The following is a 27,377-nucleotide window of genomic DNA, read 5'->3' as shown; positions in this document are numbered from 1 at the left end:
ACCTTACTGGAAAATTACTCCAGTAAAAGTAAAAGTCACCTATTAAAATACTACTTAAGTAAAAGTCTTAAAGTATTTGATATTTTCTGTACTTAAGTATCAAAAGTATTTTTCTGATATAAAATGTACTTAAGTATTGAAAGTAAAAGTACAAGTACATGCTTTTAATAAAAAAGCAAAGGGTCAGAATTTTGAGAATTATGAAGTTTAGTCTTTTAAGTGCTGTGGCCACCAGGACCAAGGACCAGGGGTTGTGTTGAAAATAACTGGGTTGGCTGTGATCCATCCATATATATTATGTTCAACATAATATATTGTACCTAGGTATACTTTTGCATCTACTATGAACGTATCATCATAATTCTCCAAAAAGCAATATGACACTATGAAGGAGTTTAAACAGTGTGGTTATAAGTATGCTCATTTCACCCTGTACCGGTCCGTGGGGCCCTTGGTACCGGTCCGCACAGAAAGAATGAATGAAAAATTAAATTTAAAAAATCAAGGCCGGAAAGATGTTTTATTGTGAAAAATGACCGATACATCCGTCTGAGGTAACCTCAGACGTAACCCCATGACACATGTCAAGATGTTACGTTACTCTAAAAATTAAACTTAAAAGTCTGTTTCAACTTTGTCTGTGTTCTGGATTAAAACCAAGGCAGAGTATCCTGATCGCCAAAAAAACACAAAAACCTGCTTCCATTTCAACATCCTGCCTTTGTGCAGCGGGTTATAAATTAAGCAGTAGACTGGACTAAAGGTTTAGTTAGGCAAGGCAAGGCAAGGCAAGTTTATTTGCATAGCACATTTCAACAACAAGGCGATTCAAAGTGCTTCACATAAAACCATTAAAAGCATCAAAACATAATGCAGATTTAAAAACAGTTAAGAAAAGTTAGGAGTAGACTGGACTAAAGGTTTAGTTAGGAGTAGACTGGACATAACGAACACACGTCAGGTGTCGTTGTCTCCCGTCTCTCTGAGGTCGGACCCGGTCCGTGACAATATTGTCTTCACGTAACCGGTCCGTGACGCATAAAGGTTTGTGACGCTGGACTAGAGGATGTAGAGATAAATGCATAATATTGTGATTCGCAAAACTTGCTTGCGTGTAGTCTGTGTTCCACCACAGTCCCGGATGTTTTTTTGTTTTTTTCTAAAGAGAGATTTGATTTTGTAGCGAGTAACGAAGGTTTCAGGGGAAATGAATCGGAGTAAAAATATCAGTTCTCTTTGCAAAATGTAGTGAAGTAAAAGTAAAAGTAAACTGAAATATAAATAGTAGAGTACAGATATCCAAAAAAACTACTTAAGTACAGTAACGAAGTATTTCTACTTTGTTACTATACACCACTGACGGCAGTACAGCATCTACAGAGTCAACTTTAAAGCGGTTGGGGGGGGGGGGGGACCTATCCCTTTGGCACTGTTACTTGTTTCTAGTGTTAATGAGTCGAGGACTCTGCCACTTCAGTGTCTTGACTTTGCTCGGCGACAGATGAAGGGAAAAAACATTAAAACGATAGGAGGTCTCTGCTTTCCCGCCTTCCTCGCTTTCTTCCTCCCTTTGTTTTCGCTGGTTCAGTTCTCAGGCTTTGATTCAGCTGCGCTTTGAGCTGTGCATCTAGAGCGTCGAGCAGCATCCCTGAACCGCATCTTTCATCTCTCCCCCACTTAGCGCACACACACACACACATTTCATAGGCTGCTTTTTCTCTTGTTTCTTCCCATGGCATTGTCAGCCAGCTCGTCTTTTCCCCGTTGTAGCCCTGAGATGTGAAACACCAGCCGTGAATCCGATACAAATTACGCTGGAATTGTCCACGGTCTCGGGTTCCACTGCGGAGCCAATGTCCGAGGGCTTTGCACAACTCGGATCACAAGGTTTCTCAGCGATTCGGCGCTTTTGAAACACACTCCAGCCACCGGGAAACCAACTCTGCAGCCGGTCTCGGTTCGCGCTCCCGGGGGAAAAAAAGCCATGGTGATAATGATGTGAAAAATTGGGGGTTTAAATTTAGAGTTACTGCTGCCTTGGCCGCATAAGGAGAGCCCGAGGCGCAGGCATAGGGCTTTCCCCTTATACAATGCCCAGTGGATCGCTTCTCACCACAAACAAAATAAATACATCAGAGCCAAGTACCCAGGAGCAAAGTGCTTGTGTGGACGACCTACCCTATTTTAAGACACATTATGAGGCCACGTTTTTTCTCCCCGTGTCTCTTTGATTCACTTTCCTTCCCCACCCTCGCTTTTTTCCCTCCACACCCATCCCTCCTTTTTTCACTTCAGTTCTCTATCTTCTCAGCCACTGGCGGCGCCGCTAAAATGATCATGATATTTCCTCATTGTACGTCATTCTGTGAACACTGGCCGGGCTCCTCTCCTGCGTCCCCGAGTTAAGTCCCAGAAAGCCTGGCAGCAATAATCTGTTTGGGTTTAATGTACCTCATCTGCAAATGTGTTTGTTAAATCGCTAAAGTGATTTTTAAATTAGAAGCCTCAATCGCAACAATAGCGACTTGTTTCCGCTCGGAGCAGCAGAACGCACGGCCGAGAAGAACACAAACGTGATGCTTTCCGCGTTTTCTTTTTCACGCGGCAGTCTGCCGGAGCAGCTGGAGCCGTGGTTATGAATCCAGATCTTCTCGGAGAGAGATAAGATACAGTACTTCATGCAGGCTGACGCGCTCATATGGCTCTGCTTTTTAAACCGCCGCACAATGATAAGTAGGCCGACAGTAGCTTGGCAGGGCCGCACTATGTCTGAATGCTAATGAGGATGCCAGCATGATCAAGAGAGCGGCTTCCAGAGCTCCAGCAGCGAGCTGCGAGTCGACGAGTGTCCTGACACTAATTTCATTTAATCCTGACCTCCTTTCCTCCTCTACCCAGAGGGCCGTGGGGTACGTTGGAGGGTTCAAGACCCCTGTGTGAATGCCACACACAGCCAAGTCATCACTCATTCCTTGTGGCCAAGTATCTATGCAGAGATTACATTTTTTTAATAAAATAGAGATCCGCAACATTTGGCGTGAATCAGTATATTGAGTAAATTTCCATTTGGAATAATCTGAAAGTGTAGGAATGTGATGAATTTCCTTGGGCAGGATCAGCATTAAAATCATTGTAAAAGGAAGATATGACTTTATCCAGTCCTGTCAAAATCCAACCTCCACTACTTCTGGTTACATGGAGATACATTTAGTCCGATGAAAACATGCCGATTCACCAGAAACTCTGGCAACAAGCCCACCGCAGACGGACACAGATCCAACATCGGCAGTCCTTGGGCTTTGGGTGGTGGTGCTTCGAGGAGAGGATTTGAAGTAGAGAGACTTGGCTGTGTGTTCCCTGCCTCCATCACGTTTGTGAGCCTCGCTGCCACTCTCCCTCGGTCTAGCCTCCACGACGTGGCTCAAGAGAAAACAGGTGGCATCGTGGGACAGGTTACAGAGTGCCACATCCTACCCAGGGCCTCTGCCGCGCTGTCACTTTCGCTGGCATGGCCTCGGTCTTAATCAGAGGCCCGGCCGTTGTCACCATACACCTGCACACTGTCACCCGGCCAGAAAGTTGAAGCTCTGAACAGAAGGCTAGGAATACCTCATCTTCCTCCTTCCACCTTCTTTTTTTTTTTTGCTAGTTGGATGAGAGAAACTGCCTCCAGAAGTCTGTGAGAAATCAACCAAAGTCGGGCAGTGACAGCCAGATGGTTTCAAACAGGCTGTTCTCACACAGCGTTCATGGCTATACCTACGGAAATGAATGCGCTGTAATTGGTGAATAGTCTATAATACTTTTAATTTATATAGCGCTTTTCCAAATAAAAAAAATAATAAAAAAGCCTATGAAATCAGTTCGTATGTAATCCATGTATTCACGAACCATAAAGTATGAAGACTGCAAAAACACAAACTGGGCAAGTGGGAGCAGAGGTGAACGGATTAAAGAGAAGAACGAGCCGGGAGACCGATGTTCGTGGTCAACGTTAATTTATTTGTCATGTAGCTGCCACTTCCGTAGTTATTTTTAATACAAACCACAATCTTTTCCTAAACATAGCTCAATAGTTTTAGGAAAAGATTGTAAAATATGATGTAGCTTTATAATAATCCTCACTTAGTATTTAACATTCTTTTCCTAAATCTAACTAAGTATTTTATTATCTTTTCCTAAACCTAACTGATTTGTTTCCTGTCAAGATGGAAGATTATTTGAAAAGACCATATGCACGTAAGCGGGAGTTGACACGGAAAATAACTTTTTCCAAAGATAACATACGAAACGTTGTGCGAGGATACGTAGTTTAAGACGCTGTTTGGGGTCCGATAGCCATATATTGACAATCCCTGAAGGTTGAATTGTGTTTTTTTATTGTTCCGTTCATTTTAAAGGAAGATACCGGTATCGGTATTTATTCACTTTGCATTGCTACAAGTAAGCAAATGAAAATGTCATTGTATTCCTTAAAGTGTTCTGCAGTGATGTTAAGAGCTGATTGCATTTAAAAGTCTCTTATTATTAGCCGACTCTGCAGGGTTTCCGAAGTATTCCCGGATCAAAGTTTTGAATCAATATCAGCTCTTAGGCCTTATATCAACTCTTCCAACGATTACTGTTCACACAGTTGCGGAGTCAGTTTGCTGGCAGGAGACTGCGTTTTATTATGTCAGGCTGTATAGTTCCATAAAATCTCATTCTGCGCACAACAACACGTCAATAGCATAAAATATGTATCATCATACCTGTCTTCCATCAAAGCTGCTGGCTGCCTTTGTCTGTCTTTGCCCTCAGGTAAGCGCTACAATGTCAGGGAAGTGGGAGTAAAGAAAAGGTCTATTATTTTCATTCACCCTCTCAATACTTGTATACTTTGTATGACCTTGCCAGAGCCAAGAGAAATTTCAAACTCGAGAACAAGCTGAACTCTGTTCGACCTTTCCTTGAATTCCAAAATAGAGCCCTCGTCCAGTGTTTAGATAATGAATGTCACAGATAGAAGAGCCATGACATTACGCCCAGCTTCTTCTTTTTTTCCTTCTTCCCTTTTCCGCCTTATCAGCTGTTATTTGATTTCCAGCAGCAGTTACAGACAGCTAATCTAAAAGCCGGTGCTGTGGCACGACTGACAAACAGAGTAGTAATCTCGTGAGGAAGGAAGGAACCGGCAGAGGGCAGCGGGCTGATGTGCGTAGAGCTTAATATTCTAATATAGTAAGTGTTTGCATACTACAAAGTTCAACAGCAATGTCTCCGTCTTGAAACAGTGTGCCCACTACTCTGGATAATCCACAGGACACACTGTCAATAGTATTCTTATATGGAAGCCAACAAGACATGTACTGTAAGTATTTTAATTTCAACAGCCACCGAATACTTCATATTTTAATTTAAATGCTACTGAATTCATAACATGGAAATATTTTAATTAGAAAAAATGGATTGATTCAATACGATTGTCAAATTGAGATTTAAAAATACATTAATTGAAAAAATGCCATAGTCCAACATCCGGGCTACATCAAGCCTGAATGAAAATTCTGGCCTATCAGAGGGTAGATGTGATCCAAGAAAGTGGCTCAAAAATGTAAACCCAAAAATGACCACAGGTCTCAGGTACGTTGTCCGGTTTATACAATTTATGAACAACCTCCCAAATTGGACGACTGGAGCCTGAGACCCGACAGCCATCCTGCCCTGTTGCTGTTTGATCAGTTGCAACTTCAATTTTGGGAACTGAATCTGATCAATCAAATTCACAGATGCTTTATTTGAAATTTGTCAATTATAATTTTTAGATTTGGAGGGACTTTTAGAAATTGACCAATCAAATGTAGGCAATCTGAATGTTTTTTTTTACTGAAACATACATTTTGGGTTTTGGAAAGTGGTTGGTGAACTTTGGACGGAGCCAAATGATTCACTCCCCTCTTTATGCTAATGCTGTGTTGACACTAAAAGAGTTGCGAATTATTCGCACGAGTAGATTCCATTAAAGTCAATGCACAGATGCGAATTGTTGCGAAAGAGCAAATTTTCCACCCAGCTGGTTCAGGCTGGTACCTAGAATGAGGCGAAAAAGCTTTGCGAAAAATCAGTGTTGACAAGCTCCGCCTGTCGTCACCGCCGTCTTGCTGTCGCTGAATCAAACTGCTGCTGGTCCGCCTGAAGTAGCGCTGGAAGCGGCTTCATTCAGACACTCGTCCTGGAGGAGTCGGAGCTGTGTGCGACTACGGATAATATTATGAACCCAGACATGGGGGCGTTTGATGTTACGACGTTTGTGGGACTTCCACAACAAGTATAAAGTAGAACTAGTGTTTATTTCAATGGTGAATGGAGGAAAATGTAACTGTTTTCACAGAGTTAAGGCAAGGAAAGTCGAGCGAGTAAACTCAGGCGAGTGTGAACGCAGCATAAGCTAGACTACACTCCTCCTTATTCCAACTCCATAGTAAACTCACAGACTTGAAATTGATTTTGATCTTTGCGTCCAAAAATGCCGACCTATGGCTTACTTATCGTGGTTAACTTTTCTGAGTCTCTAAATAATCTTTGGATTCTCTTTACTTCTGAACACGTTTTTTTTTTCTCTTTCCTGCAAATGAAAGCTAGACTCATCTTGAAAAAAAAAAGTCTCAGTATCGACTGGGAACTGAACCTGAGCTGTCAGAGTTTAAAGTAAACCTTCACACCCTCAGGGCTGCTGTGTCTCCGTGATGAGTGTAAGGGTTTTTGCATATTTTATAGGTGCATTTCATACACCATTTGTATTTTACCGTTCAGTCACCGTTCAAATTTCCCCCAAAATCGTGCCAGAATGCCGTTGTCGCATTCGGATCACGTCTTCAGTCCAAACGGCGCTCCTTGTCGACAAGAGCTCTGTCCAATCGATTTTGTCTGCAACCTCCTCTGTGATTGCTGTGTTCTCACGAGTCCAAACAAACCTGACAAGGGGAGGAACTGCTCCAGGGTTCAAAGTAAAGTGCAAAAAAATGGGTGTGGGATTGAGTAAAAGTTGAAACAGGCTAAGGCAAAGAAAAAAGAGGAGGAAGGAAAGCTGCAGAAAAAGAAACACTGCACCCACCTTTATTATTCTTTCAGACTGAATTGATGATCTCACGGCTGCCCCGGTTGGGCCATACCAGTTCAGGCTGGTACTTAGACTTCCTTTCTTTGCGGCCCCAGTGCTTTTTTTTATTTTGCTCGTTTTGGGTGACATGATGACTTATCTTTAAATGGCATCATCTTGATGGCCGGATCCAGGAAACGCTCCAACTGCTCTTTTTTGTGTACAAATCTGGCATATCAGACGTCTCGAGATAATGGATACAAAAGACAAACATACGCTTCCAGCCAGAGAGTAAAAAAAGAATCCGCTCGCAGCTTTGAAGGCTCAGAGAGGTACTCAGAATTAAAAATGTAACATAATCACTTTGCAAAACCGCACATTTTCCACTGATCGCTTTTCTTCTAATGTGATTAATATAATTATGGTCCCGTTTTCAAGGAATCTGTTAGGCTGTCACAATAAAGGAGCCCGAAGCCTCCGCGGGCAGCATTCGCAAGTCTCTTTTCTCTCCAGCCAACAATTTAAAGAATTACTGCGAGGAGGAATGTATTATCTGGATGTTGTCGGTTTAGTTTTTGCCACTGCCCATTGTACTAGGGAGGATTCCGACCATCGGATGTGATTACTTTAACGAGAACACAGAGGCTGTCAGGGGAACCATCCTCGGCTCTCCCACCCGGTGCTGCTCCGGATGTGCAGACTCTTGTTTCATGCGGAACTGAGGAATTTCTATCGCGAGAGAGCTGTGATCTTCAAAAATGCTTACTCGCCTTGTGGAGCCTCAACGTGGCGCGCAAGGCGACGATGTAAATGTGGAGTCATAGTTGCCGATCACATGCAGGTGTTTACTGTACAAGTTCCCGCAGAAGTGGGGAAAAACGGTACTGTTTTTGTTTTTGTGCATGACTTGCATCACTGTGCGTTTTCTGTCTCCAAGTTTGCTGTCTCCAAGTACATTTTTATAAATGAGGTCCCCCGGGGTAACGGAGCCTGATTGGATTTCAAATGTTTTACATGGTCTAATTAATTGGAACGTGCTCCACCCATTGAGTTTAACAGCCTATTTCGACAGTTCAAACCTTAGAGACTCAGATGAGAGAGGGAGGCCCCCATGGACACCTCGCCGGGCTCGTACGCCAGCAACATATGATGAGTCAGTGTTTTTAACGACACCCTCCGCTGCACATAAACCAATAACATGTGCAAAGTGTATGCTCTTCCAGAATGTTCCTTAAAAAGATCACAACAATGAACATCAACCACAGAACGCAAAGAGGGAAAAGCGTTGACTGTATTGTGTTGCAGAGATTCTACTCAAATGAGCATGCTGACCGGCTCGCCCCCAGACCCGTCCTGTCTCCTGATGCCACTTGTACCTGGAGAGGCTGTAGTGAGTCGCTGTAGGGTCCAGTCTGTCCTCAGTCCAACATGAGAGGACCAACACGTAGAGCTGCCCAGAGGGCTTGTCGATCACCTTGAAGGTAAAGGGTCCGCATACGTTTTGATCGGCATAAATCCATACTACTTCGCCGAAAATAGAGTGAGTGGCAGTTAGGGTTGACGGACCTTCAATTAGTAGTTAGCTCGAACCTCTGCCAGCGTAAAAAGCCGATGACCCCCAGCCCAACATTCATACATGGACGTAGTTGCCCCCATCGCTTTACAACCAGTCAGTCCTCATTCGTAGTACGGACAAAATATGATGTTTAGTTATGCTTTTTAAAATCCAAACGCTTGTCAGGCCCAATATCAGCATTCTTCTAGCAACTACTGATGCTGTCGTTTTTCCGCTCAGGACAGCACAATCTCTTCAAATCTTGTCGCAAATGCCTCGGATCAGGGTTGAATCTCTCTCATCATGTAGCATTACTGGAACTGCTGTACTGGGATGTGTCCACAACTTCACCCTGCATTCAATTTTCCACGGCTGGTCCTTTTCCCCTGATCTCCCTCTTTCTTTCCGTCCCTCCCGCCCTTTGTAGATACCGTCCGCTCGCTATCTCTATCCGTTCTATTCACCCTCCACACCGGCGCACCTTAATGAAAGAGTGCCAGACATCTTCTACTTTAATCAAACGGATTACACATTCTCCACGATTCGCTGCTTCCAGCTGCAGGCCTTTTAGAGGAGATGTTAAAACCCATCTGACGGCTGCTACAAGAACATGTGGACTTCACAGTTGCTGTCTAATTCTTTCACGTAGCTTATCACCCTTTCCACCGCTTAACCATTTCGACCCGCGTGATGGCAAGTACACTACTCCTGACGTATGAAAACATTTTTTTCTTTGTAGGATTTTCCTCCAGCTGAAACTCTTTTTCATGAGGTGATTCGGCTTTTATGTTTAAAATGTAAGCAGAGCAAGACTGCAACCTAATAGCCGAACATATACAGTAGCTAGTGAGGACTTCTTCTCGTCGGGGTAATTCACTCTATTGATCCGTGTGCTCAGATAATGACGATGTTCCTCGTGTTTTCTCATTACCAGTACGCCACTGATGTTTTTTTTATTACCGTACCTTGTCCGCTACCACCAAGTCTGGCCCAGACAGTCAACAATCTCCTTTATGACTTGTTTACGTTCTCCACGCTATTACCTCTAATGTGAAGGTGCGTTGCGATCATCACAATCCGTTCAGGGACGGCCGGCGCACAGTGCAATTGTCCTTTTCGGCTCCATCGCTCTTGGAAGCTTGTCGGAAACAAATGAAAAGGCGCTGCTTGAACAAAATGAGGGGAGTTTAGGAGTGGTGGTTACAGGGGACGCACAGCGGTGACATACATGGTGCGGAACATTGTAATTTACACTGAAAGCCCCTTTCCCACTGGCAAAAACACAAAACATTTAACACCCACTAACTTCTGGCTTTGTCTTTAGTGGGGAAAGTTTACAATCAGCTTTCATTCCATCAGTAGATCCCTGATCAAACAAAATCACACTCATCAAACCGTCTTTGTTAGTCTTTCCACCTGTTCCAGCAATCGCCGAACTCTGGTTCCAGAGTTTGAACGAGAGACTGAATGTGAAACAGAAGAAAAGTAAGTGTTGAATCCTGTGCATCTATTTATTGGTACTGTGTACATGTGTTGCGTCAGGCTCAGCGCCGATGCCGTTTGCTTGATTTCAGTGTCTGTCTAGATTGGCAGTTCGCTTTGTCTCTTTGACGTGTTTTTGATACACTTCTTGTAACAGGTCGAAGCTGCTGCCAATACATATGCGGGCGCCCGACTGGATACTACTCAGCATTAGTGTATTATTGTGTCAACAAAGTCAGAACATTTATTGTTAATACTTGTTTGTATTGGTGTCAGAGTTGGGATTTCCGGTCAAGGAAAAGGTTTCTAAGGTGATAAACTTGCAAAAATGTTGAGCATATCTATCGTCTCCACCCAGCTCTCGACCTGGCGACGGCTGAGTCGGCATTTAAAAGCTAACACTGTAAGAAGCTAAAGGTGCTAGCAGCTAACAGTGCTTACCTCAGGGGGAACCAGAGGGTGGGCGCTACTCTTCCACGTTGCCGTTTCGGACGGCGCTATCCGCTGTAACCGCCACGTGAGGTATGCATTACTGCACTATATCTTTACTTCTACGTTGATGCTCTGAATGTTAAATAGAGGTCCGTTACGGATAGGAAAACAAGGGTTTGACTTCTCCAATCCACCGAATGATCCCATTGACTCACTGAGAAACACATCATCGGTCAGTAGGTTTCACTGACTCATTAGTTTACCTTTTGTGCAATTTAGCACCATTAAAAGTGGATTAGTCAAATTAGTTGCGTCAGTTTTAGCGTCCTGGTATTGCTAATGCTGGCCCACAGTCACACGATCATGGTTTGCTGGGACAATAGGCACATTGTTACTGTTACGCCTGTGTTTGACCTGCTATGACTACTCAGAACAAGTGTGAAAGAAGGACTATGATAACACAAGTTGTAACAGGCAAACTAAAAGATAAAACAAGTGTCAATCAAGCCCTGTCTGTACACATCCACTCAAGAGAGGCTAATTAAGTGAGAACACCTGTGTGATGGGTTTTTAAGTAGACTACGTGGACAAGTAGGAAATAAAGTTGAGATTTCACCAGAAATAACTTCATCATTTTGGCTACAGGGGGGGCAGCAGGAAAAATAAAGATCTGTACACAGACTTGACATATTAAGCAAACTTCTTAGCAAACAGTTGCTTATTTGGCCATTTATCTTGTGGTTTTTTGGTCTCGTCCTACTCTTGAGGGAAATATCCGTTTTTTTAGCTGTTAAATTCTCCTCTATGTTCACCGGCTGTTTTTTTGTGTCTGTTTGCAGCTGAGCAGGCAGTGTATGGTGGCTTTTTTGAGCTTTTACACTGAAAGCAGCTGCCGGCCGCAGCCTTAAACTATGTTATGAGAGCCGTGAGAGTGAACCAAAACAATAAAGCCGTGGGGAGCCGCAGAGTTGGGTAGTAGTTGTTGTTAGGCACATCAATACGAGCTACAACTTTCACGTTCTAATTTTGTACATGTTATCAATTATAGCGGCTTAAAGGGACACTACTCACTACTCAGTGTCTAGGATTTAGGGGGATCTATTGGCAGAAATTGTATATAATATTCAAAACTAGGGATGCCCACCAAAATTAGAAATTAAAATAAACTACGGAGCGGCTCATTGATGTGTTTTTGAATAGTTTTGTACAACAATGAAGCTCAGTGACGCAGCTCGAAAGACCAAAATGCTTCTGGCTACATGCATATTCATGTGTATCATGAGTTTGTACAAGGCTGTCGACAAAAGATTGGAGAGCAGGGAGGTTTTTTTCCGATGAAGCCATTAGCGTAAACACTTCAACTGCATAATGAGTGTAATAGTTTTGATGTTGACGCATGAGACGAGTTGGACAGCTGTGTTTTTGTCGATTGCCGTGTTCATCGTCGCCTAATATACAAGCAATGCAAGGTAAGTCCTGCGCTTATCTGTGGCCGTGAATGTGGCACAAGTCGGTGATTTGTCAGAAGCACTGAGAATGAAAATATGAAGTCCACCACTGATAATTACTTATCCACTGCGCACAAGTGTCGAGACTGGGGAATAATGAGAAAGAGGAATTGGAATATAGAGCCTCTGTTTCGTCTGCAACCTTTCCACCGCATTGACTTTGTCCGGTAAGTGTTGTGGCGGAAACTTGACAAATGAAGTAAGCAGGTTTTTTTCAACTGTGCATTAATTTTATTATTCAAGTCTGGCTCCCACCAACTGGCTGAAAACGTGGTATTTTTCAACCCTACACTTAGAAGAGTCACAATTTCACTTGAAATATGAAGGATTTTAATAACTCTTTACACAAAGTGCTTTTGCGCTCCCAGCAGAGTTTTTTTTTTTTAGAGTTGGACCGATTGCATCACGTACAGCTTCTTTGTCGTTCCCCATCAGTATTAGCAACATAGTTTCTGCTGTGATGTCCTCTCATTGTTTTCGCCTGTCGCGAGCACTTCCCTTTGCCGGCCGTGGATTATATCGATCCCGGGAGATGGAAGCGCCACCAATTAGAAACAGAAGCCTCTCTTGGCTCTCTCGCTGTGAGACAAACACGATCGCTGCAGTCTCCTCCGTCGTTACGACCACACCTCGCTACCCCGCCAGCTGCGAGCCGTTTACCCTGACGTGAGCAATTGACCTGAACAACTGCACACTGTTTGCTGTGTAAAACAGTCACATGAAACAATAGTGTGGCACAAGCGTCCAAATAGTTTTTCCCACTTTAGGTCGTTGGTCTGTTTATTCATTACCAGGCCCCTTCAGGGCTATTTATTGTCCAAAACGACAGACAACATGTGCTCCCAACCTTGTGGCAAGGCAATGGTCGAAGGGCTTCGACATGGCGGCAACCTCAGCTTCTGCAGAGTGAAGCCAATGCAAAGTGCCTTTAAAATGTGCATTCTCTTGACTGACCAACAGGGGGCGACTCCTCCGGTTGCAAAAAGAAGTATGATTGTAGAGAAGTCTATGAGAAAATGGCTGTACTTCTCTCTTGATTTATTCCCTCAGTAGACATTGTAAACATGAGTTTATGGTTTCAAGTCTTCTTTAATACAGCATGATGTTCATTTAGTAAATGATGGTCCAATTTAGAATCAAATTGACCAGAAGGTGGAGTATGCTTTGTGGCGGGCTTTACTGTGATTGACAGGTCAAATTCGTAGCTTCAAAACAGCAGTCCACAAACCAACGGGCTTGACTACATCCACTAGTCTAGCTGGTAAAACAGCTAAAAGTGTTATCACATCATCACTCATGTTTTCTGCCTGATACTCTCCTTTTTAGCTCTGTTTTTAGTCTCCACCAGCTCCTAAGGGAATGAAGTCTGTCTCTTTCGCTGCTAAAAGCTCCACTGTGTCCACCACCAAGCCACATTACATATAGTTATTTCAGTAATTGACAGGTAAATTTATGGATGGGTGGAGCTTTAATGTAGCTTTGTTGACTGGAACAAATTACCTTTGATCTAGTTTTGGACGACACATCATCGACTGGTATAGCCACATGTTCACGGCCAATGGCGACGCGAATTTGCGGCGCCGCGTCCACCGCCGAAGTTTACTCGCGCGAGTAGAAAGAGGGTGTTCACACCAAACGCGAGTTCGCGACGCGACCAAAGGGGCGTGGCTTAGCTCTGTTGCTTGCCTCTGTGAGAGACAAGCGACGAAGCTTTCATTTCCGCTATCGACTATGGAATAAATAGCCACTAGTTCTGCTTTATACTTGTTGTGGAAGTCCCAAACATGTCGGAACATGAAACGCCCTCGTATTTGGGTTCATAACATCATCCGTAGCCGCACACAGCTCGGTGAATTTCACCGACTCCTCCAGGAACTGCGTCTCGCGTATCTCCGTAAAACGATACCAATTATGCCATCCACCATAGAAATAACCACCAGTTCTGCTTTATACTTTTTGTGTAAACTCCACATACGTCTGAACATCAAACTCCATGGTGTCTGGGTTCATAATATTATCCGTAGTCCCACAACAGCGTCTCAATGAAGCCGCTGTCAGCGCTGGTTCAGGCGGAGCAGCAGCAGTTTCATTCAGAAATGGGGAGACGGCGGTGGTGACGGGCGGAGCTTCTCAACGCTGATTCTCAACGCTGATTGGCTGCCGCAACTTTGCGTCACGCGATTTCTCCGCCAGAGTTGGGATAATTCAACTCACGCGAATTCGTGCCGCGTCCTTCGCTTTGTTCGCCCCAGGTCAAACGTTCTGTTCGCGCCGCCTCCAACGCGTCTATCTCGCCGCAAATTCGCGCCGCAGCGCGTCTGTGGATTGACTTAACATGTAAACTGGTCGCGCCGCAAATTCGCGTCGCGTCCGGTAACAGTGACGCACTGGTTTAAGGTTTGGGTATAAAATAAGATAATCCTTTATTAGTCCTGCAGTGGGGAAATTGCAGGATTACAGCAGCCTTGCACACAAGAGAGACACATAGTAAGAAAAAATCAAGTAATATAAATAACAGTAATAAAAAACAGTAAAGAAGAATACAGTAGCAATGTCAAATTAAATATACAAACGGAATAAAAAGTATATAAAAGTACTTAAATGTATTTATATTACACCAGATGAGTGCAATCAAAGTGTCCACAGTGAGTAAAGTGTCCAAGTGTCTGAGAGCTCAGCTTACTGTGCAGCCTGACAGCAGCGGGAAGAAAGGACTTGCGGTACCTCTCCCTCAGACACCGGGGGTGAATCAGCCGGTGACTGAAGGAGCTGTGCAGCGCTGCCAGAGTGTCCTGCATGGGGTGGGAGGTATGGTTCATCAGGGATGAGAGCTTAGCCTCCCACCACCTTTGATCTAGTTTTGGATCCCACCACTTAGTCTCCCACCACCTCCACAGTATCCAGAGGACACCCCAGCACGCTGCTGGCCTTCCTCGCCAGCTTGTTTAGTCTCCTTCTGTCAGCTGCCATGATGCTGATGCTCCAGAAAACCACTCCATAAAAGATGGCTGATGCCACCACAGAGTCAAAGAAGGTCTTCAGGAGTGCCTCCTGCATCCCAAAATACATCAGTCTCCTCAGCAGAAAGAGTCTACTCTGTCCCTTTTTATAAAGTGTGTGTGCATGGTCAGACCAGTCCAGTTTATTGTTCAAGTGAACATCCAGGTACTTATAAGACTTCACAATCTCAATGTCCAGTCCCTGTATGCTCACTGGTACCGGAGGATAGTTTGGGCTATGTAGGGTCATCCTATGTCTTCCCATCGCTGCACATTTTGCCTTATTATCTCACAGTGTGCTTTATTACCAGGCTGCTGGACTTTCACTTATTTCGGATATTTTAGGGGAGTCCACAGACCTCTCATCACTTCTTTTTCCTCATGAATAATAGCCCGCGGAGGTCTTGAGGGAGCTGAGAGTTTTTTTTCTTCTTTTCCTGGCCTTTTCAGGGGTCTCACCTCACTTTCGTCGCCTTTGCCAGGAAACCTGAAAGACCTCCCCTCGCTCGCTCCTCTACCTTCTCTCCTCCTGCTCCCCCGAACTTATCTCCTCTTTGCATCGCTCTCTCTTCTTCTCTCTTTCTCCTTTCAAATCACTGATTTCTTTTTCTTTTTTTTCCATCTCCTCGGAGCTTCTATAAAATAGTTACAATGTGTGGGCAGACTTCTTTCTCTGGGAATTGGGGAGGAGGGGGGAGGATCGTTTTGAAAGCGAGTGGTTAAAAAAAGGAAGGGACGGAGTGGGAGAGGAGGGAAAAAGCAAAGGGATCGGAAAAGAAGAGAAAGAGGCAGATAAGAGCGATGGAAGTTCACCCAAAAGTCGTGGCTTGAATATCAATGCTTCCCCTTTGAAACAACTCCCCGTTATAAATAAATAAGCAGAGCTACCGATAAAGATCGTTACTCAAGGCTCTCACGGCGCCGTGTTTTCCCCTAAAAACCTTGTGCTTTTTCCCGTCTTTACCTGTCCCTCCTTTCTCACCGGAGGCTCCACTCTCTTGTTCGTGTTGTTTGTTAAAGCCTTGTTGTGGTTAACAATATCGCCTCTCCCTCCTGCTCAGAATGCTGCCTAATTAAATAAAGCCCTCAGGACTGTTCCTGCATAAGCTCCGCTGATGATGATACAGGCATCAACGAGGAAAAGAAAAAGAACCCTGAGCTGTCAACAATGCGAGACAACAGCATCTCCTTATTATTGAAACCAGAGCTCATGCAGCTGAAAAAGACTTCAAGGTTTTCCCCCACTTTTTTTTTTTTAATCATTACTAAACAAATGATTCAATGCTCTGTCAAGTCAACCAGAGAACTGACGAGAGAGAATACACCAATAGCCTTCAGTAGTGCGTAGTTTTCTTGCTTTTTTTCCTTTTTTTTTCCTGGCCTTTTCAAACTAAAATGTTTTGGGATTAATAAAATTGGTTGAGTATTGAAGGGACAACGCTGCAGCCGTGTTTCTTCTCACAATTTACAGATAAGGATTGTTGGAAATTTTTATAACGATGGTCTGTGGGTCCCCCAAAAAAAAAAGTTTGCGAATCACCGTTTTAGATAACACAAAGAAAGAAACTTTCTTTAAAAAAAAATATTTCTCATCCTTTCTCCAGGTGGGCGGGACCATGTACAACACGGGCCGCCACGTCTCCCTGCGGTTGGACAAGGAGCATCTGGTGAACATCTCCGGAGGGCCGATGACGTACAGCCACCGTCTGGAGGAGATCCGGCTACACTTCGGCAGCGAGGATGGCCAGGGCTCCGAACACCTGCTGAACGGACAGGCCTTCTCCGGAGAGGTGCGTGCACTTTGTGGCGGCGACAGAATTCTCCACCTAGATAAATGCACACTTTGCGTACAGACAGTAATAAATCAGCACTTCACAAATTGCAGCAGCTAAAACATGTGACAGCAGGCTTATCAATTTATTTTGACTATATTCATTTTATTATGAATGTTCAGATGTATAACGTGTCGGCAAGTGGTATTTTTTGCCCCTGTACTCTTTGGTACACTTTATCCCCGTATAAAGTTGCTACTGTGTTGCCTGCTTCCACAAAACAACACATTCAAGTCGCGCACCTGGTCACCTGTTAGCTACGAGCCGTGTTAATTAATTCAGTGGAAGAACCGGGTCTTTGTGCCTAAAAGAGCAAGAACCCTCCCCCTAATCTGCAGTGTGATGCTTAAAATATTATTATTGTTATTATTATTATTATTATTATTATTATTATTACACATCAGTGCTTTTCAGCAGGAGCAAACTTGTCTTGGAGATGACAGTTAAGCATTTAGCTCCTTCACCCACACACACACACGTCGGCATTTTAAACATTTTGACGAGCGAAACAATTAGCTTCCCCCGGCTTTGATTGCTCAACTACAATCACGAGCCACTCGCTCACGCGGCTGCATTCCACCCGTCGCCATTCAATGAATGCCAATTTGTGTGGCAACAAAATAATTGCAGTCTTGACAGGCAAATTTATTATAATTAATGATAATAATTTTTCCCCCTCAGAGTCAGGGAGCTGATATTCAAATCATAATAAAAGCAAGTGTTTACTGTGTCCTTCGGGGTGGAGAGAGCTGTGACCCCCAAGCCTGTAAGCACACCATGTGCACATATACACATATGCACATATGCATGCACACACACACACACACACACACACACACACACACACACACACACACACACACACACACACACACACACAGAATAATTCTTACTGTTGCACAGGATTAATTCGATTGCCATCTTTGCAACCAATAAACATAAGTTACCATATTTGTAATGTGGAGGAGTGACGTAGAGACACTGTGAAAAAATGAACTGTTGTTTTTTCAAATGTTTACTGAGGGAATAAATCAAGAGAGAAGTAGACTCATTTTCTCATAGACTTTTATACAACCAGACTTTTTTTTTTTTGCAACTGGAGGAGTCGACCCCTGCTGTTCAGTAGAGAGAATGCACGTTCCACATTAGATTCACTCGGCAGAATCGAAGGTTGCCGCCTGGTAACAACATCAATTAATATTCACCCCCCTGTGTGAGATTATTTTGGGAAAAATCATTAAATTAAAGCTTTGGCAGGTAACAGAGAGAGAGTACACTCAACAAAAAGTGTTGCCAACGCTCGTAGCGCTAGCTAAAGTTACTAAATCTGAAGACGGTTACACTAACAACCCATCCCTTCAGGCCTCCCTCCAAAGCCACTCCCCTCAAAATTATCTTTATGAACGTAAACAACGAACATGGCTATTGTTAGCACTCACAGCTGTCATGCTAGCAGCCTGTGGAAGACTTCGGTGGTCCGTAGTGAGTGCACTGCTCGTGGCAGGTTGAAAGGCAGGTAGATGGACAGTAAGATAGCTCGTCCATTCAGACGACCTTACTACAGTCCTGCGACACCAACAGATATTGTTTCTTTCTTTGTTAGAACATTTGGTTTATGAATTGTCTCTGAATGATTTAATTTTAATGTTGGCACTCACAGACTTCCATAGTATCTTGAAAATGTAATTGAAATCGGATGATGAAGACTGTCTGAATGTCTTTGCATGCTGTATTTTTATTTAATTAGTTTTACGTTTAACAGGCTACAGCCTCATCTCGTCCAAACAAACCCACAGACGTGATTGACGTGGTCCAACCTCTCAACGTGAGGAGTTGAGGAGTTTTTCAGTAGATCCGCTCAGATATACAGATAGTTGTAGCTATGCCAGCGTTACCAGGAGAAGGTCAGGGAACAGATCACATTCCCCTTTGCCATGTTCTCCTCAGTCAAACAACAGATTCTGAGTTAAACGGCAACTAGAAAAACGTCCACCTCCCCGAATAGCCCAACCCAGTCTTTTTTCTTCTTCTTCTTCTGAGCATAAGCAGCGCCCTCAAGTCCAATAAGATAATTGTAATTGTAATAATTGTAAATGCAGAAAGAAAAAAGTGTCTCTCTCTTTCCCAATGGCTCCCTCTCGCCGCCCATCTGCAGACAAGTGGTGGCTGTGCATGTCCTTGAAACGTGAACAAAGAGAGAAAACATTACAACTTTTTTTAAAGCAAGGCATCCTTCTGAAATGGCAGCCCGTGGGAGGACTGTGTGTGTGTGTGTGTTGCTCTCCAAAGCTTTCGTCTTTAAATCACCCCCTTATGTCATCTTACTCATTTTTGTGTGTTTGACTGTTCAATTTCGTTTAATTCTCATGGTCTATGGTAGTAAAATATCAAAAGAAAAAATATCAAAATGCATATATTAAAAACCATCACCCACATACATATCACATCAAATAAGCCTCTGATAAAAATTAAAGTCGCCAGCATCGAAATATTCAAATATAGCTCTATATATATATATATATATATATATATATATATATATATATATAGACTTTATTAGGATTAGCCAGTGCATTTATGTTACTCACTGCCTTATCCAATCTACACATGCATTTGTATTCATATAATGTATTATCAGTTCCTGACATGTGGGCACAAGTATGCTAATGAACATAATCACATTCTCACGGCAACATGAGGTCGGCGCGTGCCCTGAAGTGGTAGATCCTCACATAAAGTGTCAGATAAGCAATAATATGATCAGTAATCCCGAGAAAGTAGTTGTCCGCATGTTGCGTATAAAACAGCATGTGAAAAATGTCAACCATGCCGTTTTCATCCTTTTATATAAGGTGCTTGAGGGAAGGGTTTGCACTGAGGGTTCAGTGTCTTGCTCAGGGACACTTCGACATGCGAACTATGGGGAGACTGGGGATCGAACCGGCTACCTTGTGGACAACCTCTCAACCCCACGAGCTACAGCCGCCCTTGATGATGATGATGAGGATGGCCTTGTGGTAATTTAGCAGTAATTTAGCACTGAAAAAAAAAAATATATATATATATATATATATATATATATATATATATATATATATATATATATATATATATATATTGAGCTTTACTGCTCAATTTGTGTTTGTGTAAGAAAAAGACCAAAAAAAGGATAGATGCTTGCTATAATTGGTTGTTCCTCACCACTTGACATGCGGTGCACGCTTTTTTATCCCAATGCTCAGCCGGTCAGAGTGTTTGTAATAGTGTAAAGATGGTTGTGTCAAGCAAACACAGGACTTACACACAGGAGACCACTGTTCGTGTCTGTGTGAAACCAAAGTCGACGTTGACTTTTTTAACCTCAGTTTTGTTAAGTAGCTCACGTTCTTAACTACGGTTACGTAACCAGTGCACTTATTTTACGTAACAAACATACTTATTTTAACCCAAACCACCGTCTTTTCCTAAACTAACCAAGTACTTCTGTTAGATGCTGCTAGGTTACCAGAATTAAACATGTGTTGTGCAACAGATTTTTGTGTTGCTTTTTGGAAAAATGCCTCTTCCACTTGAAAAAGCCTGGATACAGAGTTTTCCACTCGCATCTGAACTCGGCGTTCATCTGTGGATTGTAGAACTTGACCATGCGTTTACGCGTATAAAGGATAGAACTGTAGCCTATCTGGATATTTCACGTGGATCAGGGAAGCTGCATGTTAAAAGGGGAAATTAAGAAATTATGTAAAATCGTGAAAATGACCTCAGAGGGTTGATGTAGGTATGAATGCGGGTAGAAGGTGTAGCGGCTGGGTTGCTACCAGGTGGGCCTGACTATGGGCCTCATTTCAATTGTGCAAACACACGTCAGCCGGACCACATGGCTTGGCTCGCTTTGAGTTTGGCTCTCAGCAAGGTGTGGACAGCATTTGGGCACAATACGATAAATGATCAAACGTAGGTCTCCTTCATCTTTCCGCCACACGGGCGATCCTCTCCCGAGGAGAGCAAAGGGAAGTGAGGAGGGAAGCCGGGGATGAGGCCAAGCTGAGACCACCCTTGTCTAAGTCCTGTTCAGTTACTGCTGATGAAAACCCAACTTTTCCTGATTTTGCTGCCTCAAAAGATTTTAAACAACAAAATAAAGGGGGACTTTTATTGCAAAGAATTTGTATCTCCACTGTATATCTATTTTGGCTCACTGTCCAATCAGGCCACGTCGCATTGAAGGGCATTGACCGAGCTGCTGATGTGATGTGTGCTTGCTGCTACATTACAAACCATGACAATACCTAGTACAGGGGTCGGCAACCCGCGGCTCCGGAGCCGCATGCGGCTCTTTAGCCCGTCTGTTGCGACTCTTTGACGAAAAAAAGACGTTTTTATTTTATTCTTCTTTTTTTTGCTCAGTGGAAAAACGTTCAAAGGGAATTCCTCTTATCTTGGAGTTTTAGGTAATATTGGGTCACTAAAAATCAAAATAAATGTTTAAATATTTCTTTAACTAAAATGTGCGTCACATCCTGTCACGTACCTGTCAAGCCTCTTTCCCTGCAGGTGGCTACTCATGATTCAGAGCCCCGCCCTCACTAAACTATCAACGGATAAATAAATAAAAAAGAAAAGTCACGGAAGAAAGTGAAGCGTTTAATTCTGCGTAGACATATTAATTTGCTTTCACTGCCAACGATGCTGCTGACCTGTCTGCTTGATATGTGGTGAGAAATTAGCAAAAAAATAAAAATGTAATGTTGAAAGACTTCCAGAACAAGCATCTGCTGAAAGGTGTCAAGCTGCAGAAGAGCGATTCCTCAACTGCTGCAGTAAACTGAGCAAAGTAAATAGACTTTCAAGAAGCTGATCAAGTCTCCAGACTCAACTACTGATGCTGGTTATGTGGCAGCTCATGAGACACTGAGGCGTCCGCTAGTAAAGACGGATTCGTCCTCCTCCGTTTGCGGAGCTCACGTAGCAAAAGATATGCGTTTAAAATGTAAAACTCACATGAAGACAGGGATCGAACCTGCTACCTTGTGATTACAGGGGAAATACTCTACCACATGAGCCACATTTATAGACAGTGTTCAAGGTTTGCATAGTTGTACTTTTAATTGATCTCAATGTAGCCCACACATGACTTTTTTTTGTCTCCTCTTCATAAGAATTTGATAGTTATAAACAGGTAAAATAGCAATACAATGTCTTTATTCTTGTTCTATAATTTCATAAATACAACAAACTATAGTTTTTGTATATATATTATGACTATATATACAACTTCAGAAGCTGTGATATCAAATAGCTTGTGCGGCTCCAGACACATTATTTCTGTTATTTCTTCACCAAATTGTTTTTGTACACACTGAGCCCTCCTGTACAAGCCATTTTGCTTGTCAAAAAACTAAGCTTAATTGGGAGGCAGTGGAGACTTAAGCAAGTAAGTAAGCTTCGATGGCAAGCACATGGAGCTTCGGAACAGCTGATTGACATCACTGATTGGAACAACTGATCGCTGAATTGGACAGCTGATCGGTTACGCCTGGGGTCAACAGCTGATCGACGTCACATGCTCAGGGCCAGGGTCGGCTTTGCTGGAGGCAACCGCAGGGCGATTGGACATCGCGAGCGGCAGGAGCGGCGCTGAAGCTACGTTGAGTGCGGCAGCGGCGGCGTTGGAGCGGCATCGAAGCTACGCTGAAGCTACGGTGGTGCAGCAGCGGCATCGGAGCGGAGCCAAGCGGTGGCTTCAGAGCTGGCGCTGAAGTTACGGCTTGGAAAGGAGGCGCGGCGGTACGTCGGGAGCGGCGCTTCATTGGGTGCGGCAGAGGTGCGCCGGAGCTGTGTTGGAGCTGCGCCGGCGGTACAGTGCGAAGCGGCAGAGGTGAGCAGGTGGTGACTGTATGAGCCGGAGCGAACACTCAGAACTGACTTGTGCAACACGAACAATGGAAGGAGACGTAGCAGAGACTGAGCCTCAGATTGATGCAAGTCAAATGGACCTTTCTGTGAAAAAACGACTGTTAGATTAACAGAAAAAGCACTCTTGGAAAAGATTATAAATCTGCAAAAAGAAAGAAAGACAATGTTTCAAAGAGCATATGGGCGTAGAGAAATACTTTTGGGTTTGATGGTTGATAAAAGCTATGTCAAAGAGGTAAAATGTACATTTGACCAATTCAATGCTTTCTGTGGAGAAGCAAGGGTGAAACATGAAACTTTGCTGCAGTTAGTCCCTAAAGAGGAGGTGACAAAGCAGCAAACATGGTATAACCTAAAAATGCTCAGTATCAAGCTCTTCAGTGGAGATGTAACAAAATGGTTGCTAGACAACGAAAGTTGCCCCAACTCCGAAAGTGGAGAGGTCCACAATGATGGGACTAATGTGGAGCCTCACGACAGTGTTTCAAATGTGCAATCCAATGCGTCAAGCAAACGCTCAGGTCGATCAAGGAACATGTCAAAAAGCAGCAAGTCTACGACATCGGCTACACGGCTTGCAGCAGAGGCAGAACAAGCTGCGCTGATGGCACGCGCTGCAGCGCTACATAAGAAACACGCTTTGGAGGAACAAGAGGAGCAGCTGAGGAAGGAAAAGGAGCAGCTCGCAATTGACACTGAAGTAGCAGCAGTTGGAGCAAAGCTAGCAGTGTTGAACGCCTCAAACCACCATGACAATGCTTCAAGTGCACACTCGGATGGAATGGAATCGTACTTCAAAAAGGGAACAGCACTCCATCCTCATGCTGAACAATACAAGCCGCAGCCAATTGAATCGTTTCAGCACCAATATTCATTATCGGGTAACACTCAACCAACAATGGTAAAACCAGTGGAAGTGGACGAATTTGTAAATGAAAAAGTAGGTACTCAGACAAAGTACAAGTGGCAAACATCCGATCAAATAAAATCACGTCAATCAGACGCAGACCCTGGTGGTTATCAATCAAAACCACCTCAAGGCAATCCTCAAGTACCTGGAGAGCTCTACAGTCTGCTACAAAGACAGAATGATGTAGCAACACTCCTTGTGCAGACGCAGAACTCCCAGTTGCTTCCACGCAGAGAAATCCCTACGTTCGCTGGAGATCCTCTTCAGTTCCGATCGTTCATGCGAGCATTTGAGCACTGTGTGGAAGCTAAAACTAACAGAGGGGACTGTCTGTATTACTTAGAGCAATTCACTAGGGGGCAACCTCAAGACCTGGTGCGTAGCTGCCAGCACATGGCTCCAGAAAGGGGTTACTCTGCGGCCAAAGACCTTCTTCAGGCACATTTTGGCAATGAATCAAAGATCACAGCTGCCTATGTGGACAAGATCATTAGATGGCCTGCTGTTAAAGCAGAGGACGTAAAGGGGTTACAGGCATACGCATTGTTTCTACGAGAGTGTTGCAACGCTATGGAGGACTTTTACTATCTAGATGAACTTAACATGCCAGCGAACCTGAGGACTATCATGCAGAAGCTTCCCTACAAGCTCAGAGAGACATGGAGAGCGGCTGCTTGTTACATCCCTGAAAGCCAAGGTCGCAGGTCTGGTTTTAAAGACATTGTTAAGTTCATCGAGCATCACGTCAAAATTGTTTCTGATCCGATCTTTGGCGACATCCATGACACTCAAGGTGGTGTCGCTAAAGGAGACAAGGCAAAGTTGCAGCAAAAGGCATAGTTCAAAAGAAGTAGCTTTGCAACTACTGTTCTTAAAGGTACTGAACCAGCCAAGAGTGAAGGAAGGAAAAGCATTCAAACACAAACAGGAAGTATGTCACCCATAGCTTCAAACATTTGCTGTTTGTATTGTAAGCGTGGACATGCATTGGAGCACTGTTTACAATTAAGAAAAAGGACACATCGGGAGAAATTGGACTTTCTGAAAAAGAAAAGGATTTGCTTCGGTTGCATGCGCACCGGACACATGAGCAACAGTTGCAATAACCGATTATCTTGTGTGACTTGCAACCAAAACCATCCCAGCACTTTGCACATCGACAAATGGGAAAGAAGCAAAAGTGAAGACAAGCCAAAGGAACTGTCGGTGAGTGGCACGACTGTCTCAACGTGTGGCTATACAGGGGCCGGAGGCAGTAACGGCATCCTTTCAATCTTACCTGTCAATGTTAAGTGTACCAAGGGAAACAGAATCATACAAACGTATGCATTTCTGGACCCAGGAAGTACTGACACTTTCTGTTTGGAACGTCTAATAGAAAAGCTGAACATCGAAGGAAGAAAAACAAAGATTCATCTTCGCACAATGGGTCACAGTACTACTGTTCCAAGTTGTATTGTCGAAGGCTTGGAAGTCTCTGGACTTGTCAACAATCAGTTCTTCGAGCTTCCTAAACTGTTCACGCAGAAGAAAATGCCAGTGTCAACAAACAATATAATTTCTGAAGAAGAGTTGTCAAAGTGGACTTACCTGAAAGGTGTAGACATTCCTCGTATTAATGCTGATGTTGAGTTGTTGATTGGCACAAACGCCTCAAAGTTAATTGAACCATGGGAAGTGATCAACAGTCGAGGAGAGGGACCATATGCAGTAAAACCCTATTGGGCTGGGTGATTAATGGACCTCTTCATGGAAACGGTGCAAAGCAGTGTGGAAGTGGCTACCCTGCTGTTACTGTTAATCGAATTGTTGTTGACAAATTGGAAGAACTGTTGACGAAACAGTACAATCAAGACTTCTGTGAGAATTCCTTTAATGACAAAGAGGAGATGTCAATAGAAGAAGGAAAGTTTATGGAAATGGTAGCAGGTTCAGTACAACTTAAAGATGGCCAATACAACATTAAGTTGCCGTTCAGGACACCCCAGGTGCACATGCCAAACAACTTTTCTGTCGCTAAGCAGCGAGTCAATTCACTACAAAAAAGAGTGCTGAAGGATGAAAGTTTCCACAAAGAATACTCTAACTTCCTCACGAACGTCATTGACAAGGGGTATGCTGAAAAGGTGCCAAAGCATCAGTTGGAACGCACTGATGGGAAGGTGTGGTATCTCCCTCACCATGGTGTTTACCATCCACAAAAAAGAAGCTTACGTGTCGTGTTTGATTGTGGAGCAGAATGTAAAGGAGTCTCGCTGAACAGCCAGCTTCTACAAGGACCCAACCTGACGAGCTCGTTGTTAGGAGTTCTGACACGATTTAGACAGGAGCCCGTGGCGATCATGGCTGACGTTCAAGCAATGTACCATCAAGTAAAGGTAGCAGAGGAACATTCCGACTTCTTGAGGTTTCTATGGTGGCCAGAAGGAAACTTGGACTATCTGCAGGTTAGGGGGTTTCAATCTCACAAAATGGATCAGCAACAGTCATGAGGTGTTATTGAAAATCCCAGAAGAACATAGATCCAAGAACTTCAAGGAGTTGGATCTAGACAGAGACAAGTTGCCAGTTGAACGGGCTCTTTGGCTACAATGGTGCATCGAGACGGACACCTTCAAGTTCAAATTTAACATCCAAGAAAAACCACACACAAGACGTGGGATGTTATCTATGATCAGTTCCGTCTACGATCCCTTGGGTTTCTTAGCCCCATTCACAATCCCAGCAAAGATGATTCTGCAGGACCTGTGTCAGTTGAAGTGAGGTTGGGATGATCTAATACCTCAACCCTTTCAACATAGATGGTACAAATGGTTGGAAGATCTGGAAAGAGTGGAAAGTTTTAGGATCAGCAGATGCTTCAAACCTAAATGTTTTGGACACACAACCTCTGCTCAGTTGCATCACTTCTCGGATGCCAGCGAAAGTGCATATGGAACTGTCACATACATTAGGTTACAAAATAACAAGAACAGAGTCCATATTGCTTTTGTACTTGGCAAAGCCAGGGTGTCTCCACTCCGGTGACCATCCCTCGCTTGGAACTGACAGCTGCTGCTCTTGCTGTTAAAGTGGACAAGATGCTGAAAGCAGAACTACAGCTGCCTCTAGAGACGTCAGAGTTCTGGACTGACAGTACATCAGTGTTAAAGTACATAAAAAATGAGGACAAAAGGTTCCAGACATTCGTTGCAAACAGAATATCAACCATTAAAGAAGCATCGCACGTCTCACAGTGAAGGTACATTCCTACCGCGCAGAACCCAGCAGACGATGCCTCAAGGGGACTGAAAATTGAACACTTGGTTCAAAAGAGATGGCTTGAAAGTCCAAGATTTCTCTGGAAAGCAGAAGCTGAGTGGCCAGCGCACTACTTGGATTTAGACGTTACTGGTGACCCGGAAGTTAAAAGGAACGTCGCAGTAAACACAATCGTTATTGGGGATAGTTCCAATCCCACCCAGGAACTGATCTCTCACTTTTCCAGCTGGAAAAGGTTGAGAACTACAGTGGGGTGGATTCTCGTTTTGAAGAGGATTTTGCTATCGTTAAGCAGAAAAAGGAAGCAGTTGATTACTGCAAGTACCACCGGCGATGGTCGTCGACTAGTGGACGTCAATGTGGCAATGCAAGAGTTCAAAGCCACGTTAGGAGGACAACGGTTA

At 43.8% G+C, this 27,377-nt stretch overlaps 1 protein-coding gene across 1 annotated transcript in view; it reads left to right on the top strand.

The window, feature by feature from the left end:
* The window catches only part of ca10a (carbonic anhydrase Xa), a gene marked incomplete at both ends in the record, with an annotated part of 205,907 nt that overhangs the window by 158,695 nt on the left and 19,835 nt on the right, over positions 1-27,377 (top strand). Inside the window, one exon of the mRNA XM_079236270.1 lies at positions 16,659-16,844. Within this exon, the coding sequence (XP_079092396.1) occupies positions 16,659-16,844 (186 nt within the window). The remainder of the gene's footprint in view (positions 1-16,658; positions 16,845-27,377) is intronic.

The sequence above is a fragment of the Taurulus bubalis genome (genome assembly GCF_910589615.1).
Source record: "Taurulus bubalis genome assembly, chromosome: 2".
Taxonomy (NCBI): Eukaryota; Metazoa; Chordata; class Actinopteri; order Perciformes; family Cottidae; genus Taurulus; species Taurulus bubalis.
This window is presented reverse-complemented; position numbering and strand designations above follow the sequence as displayed.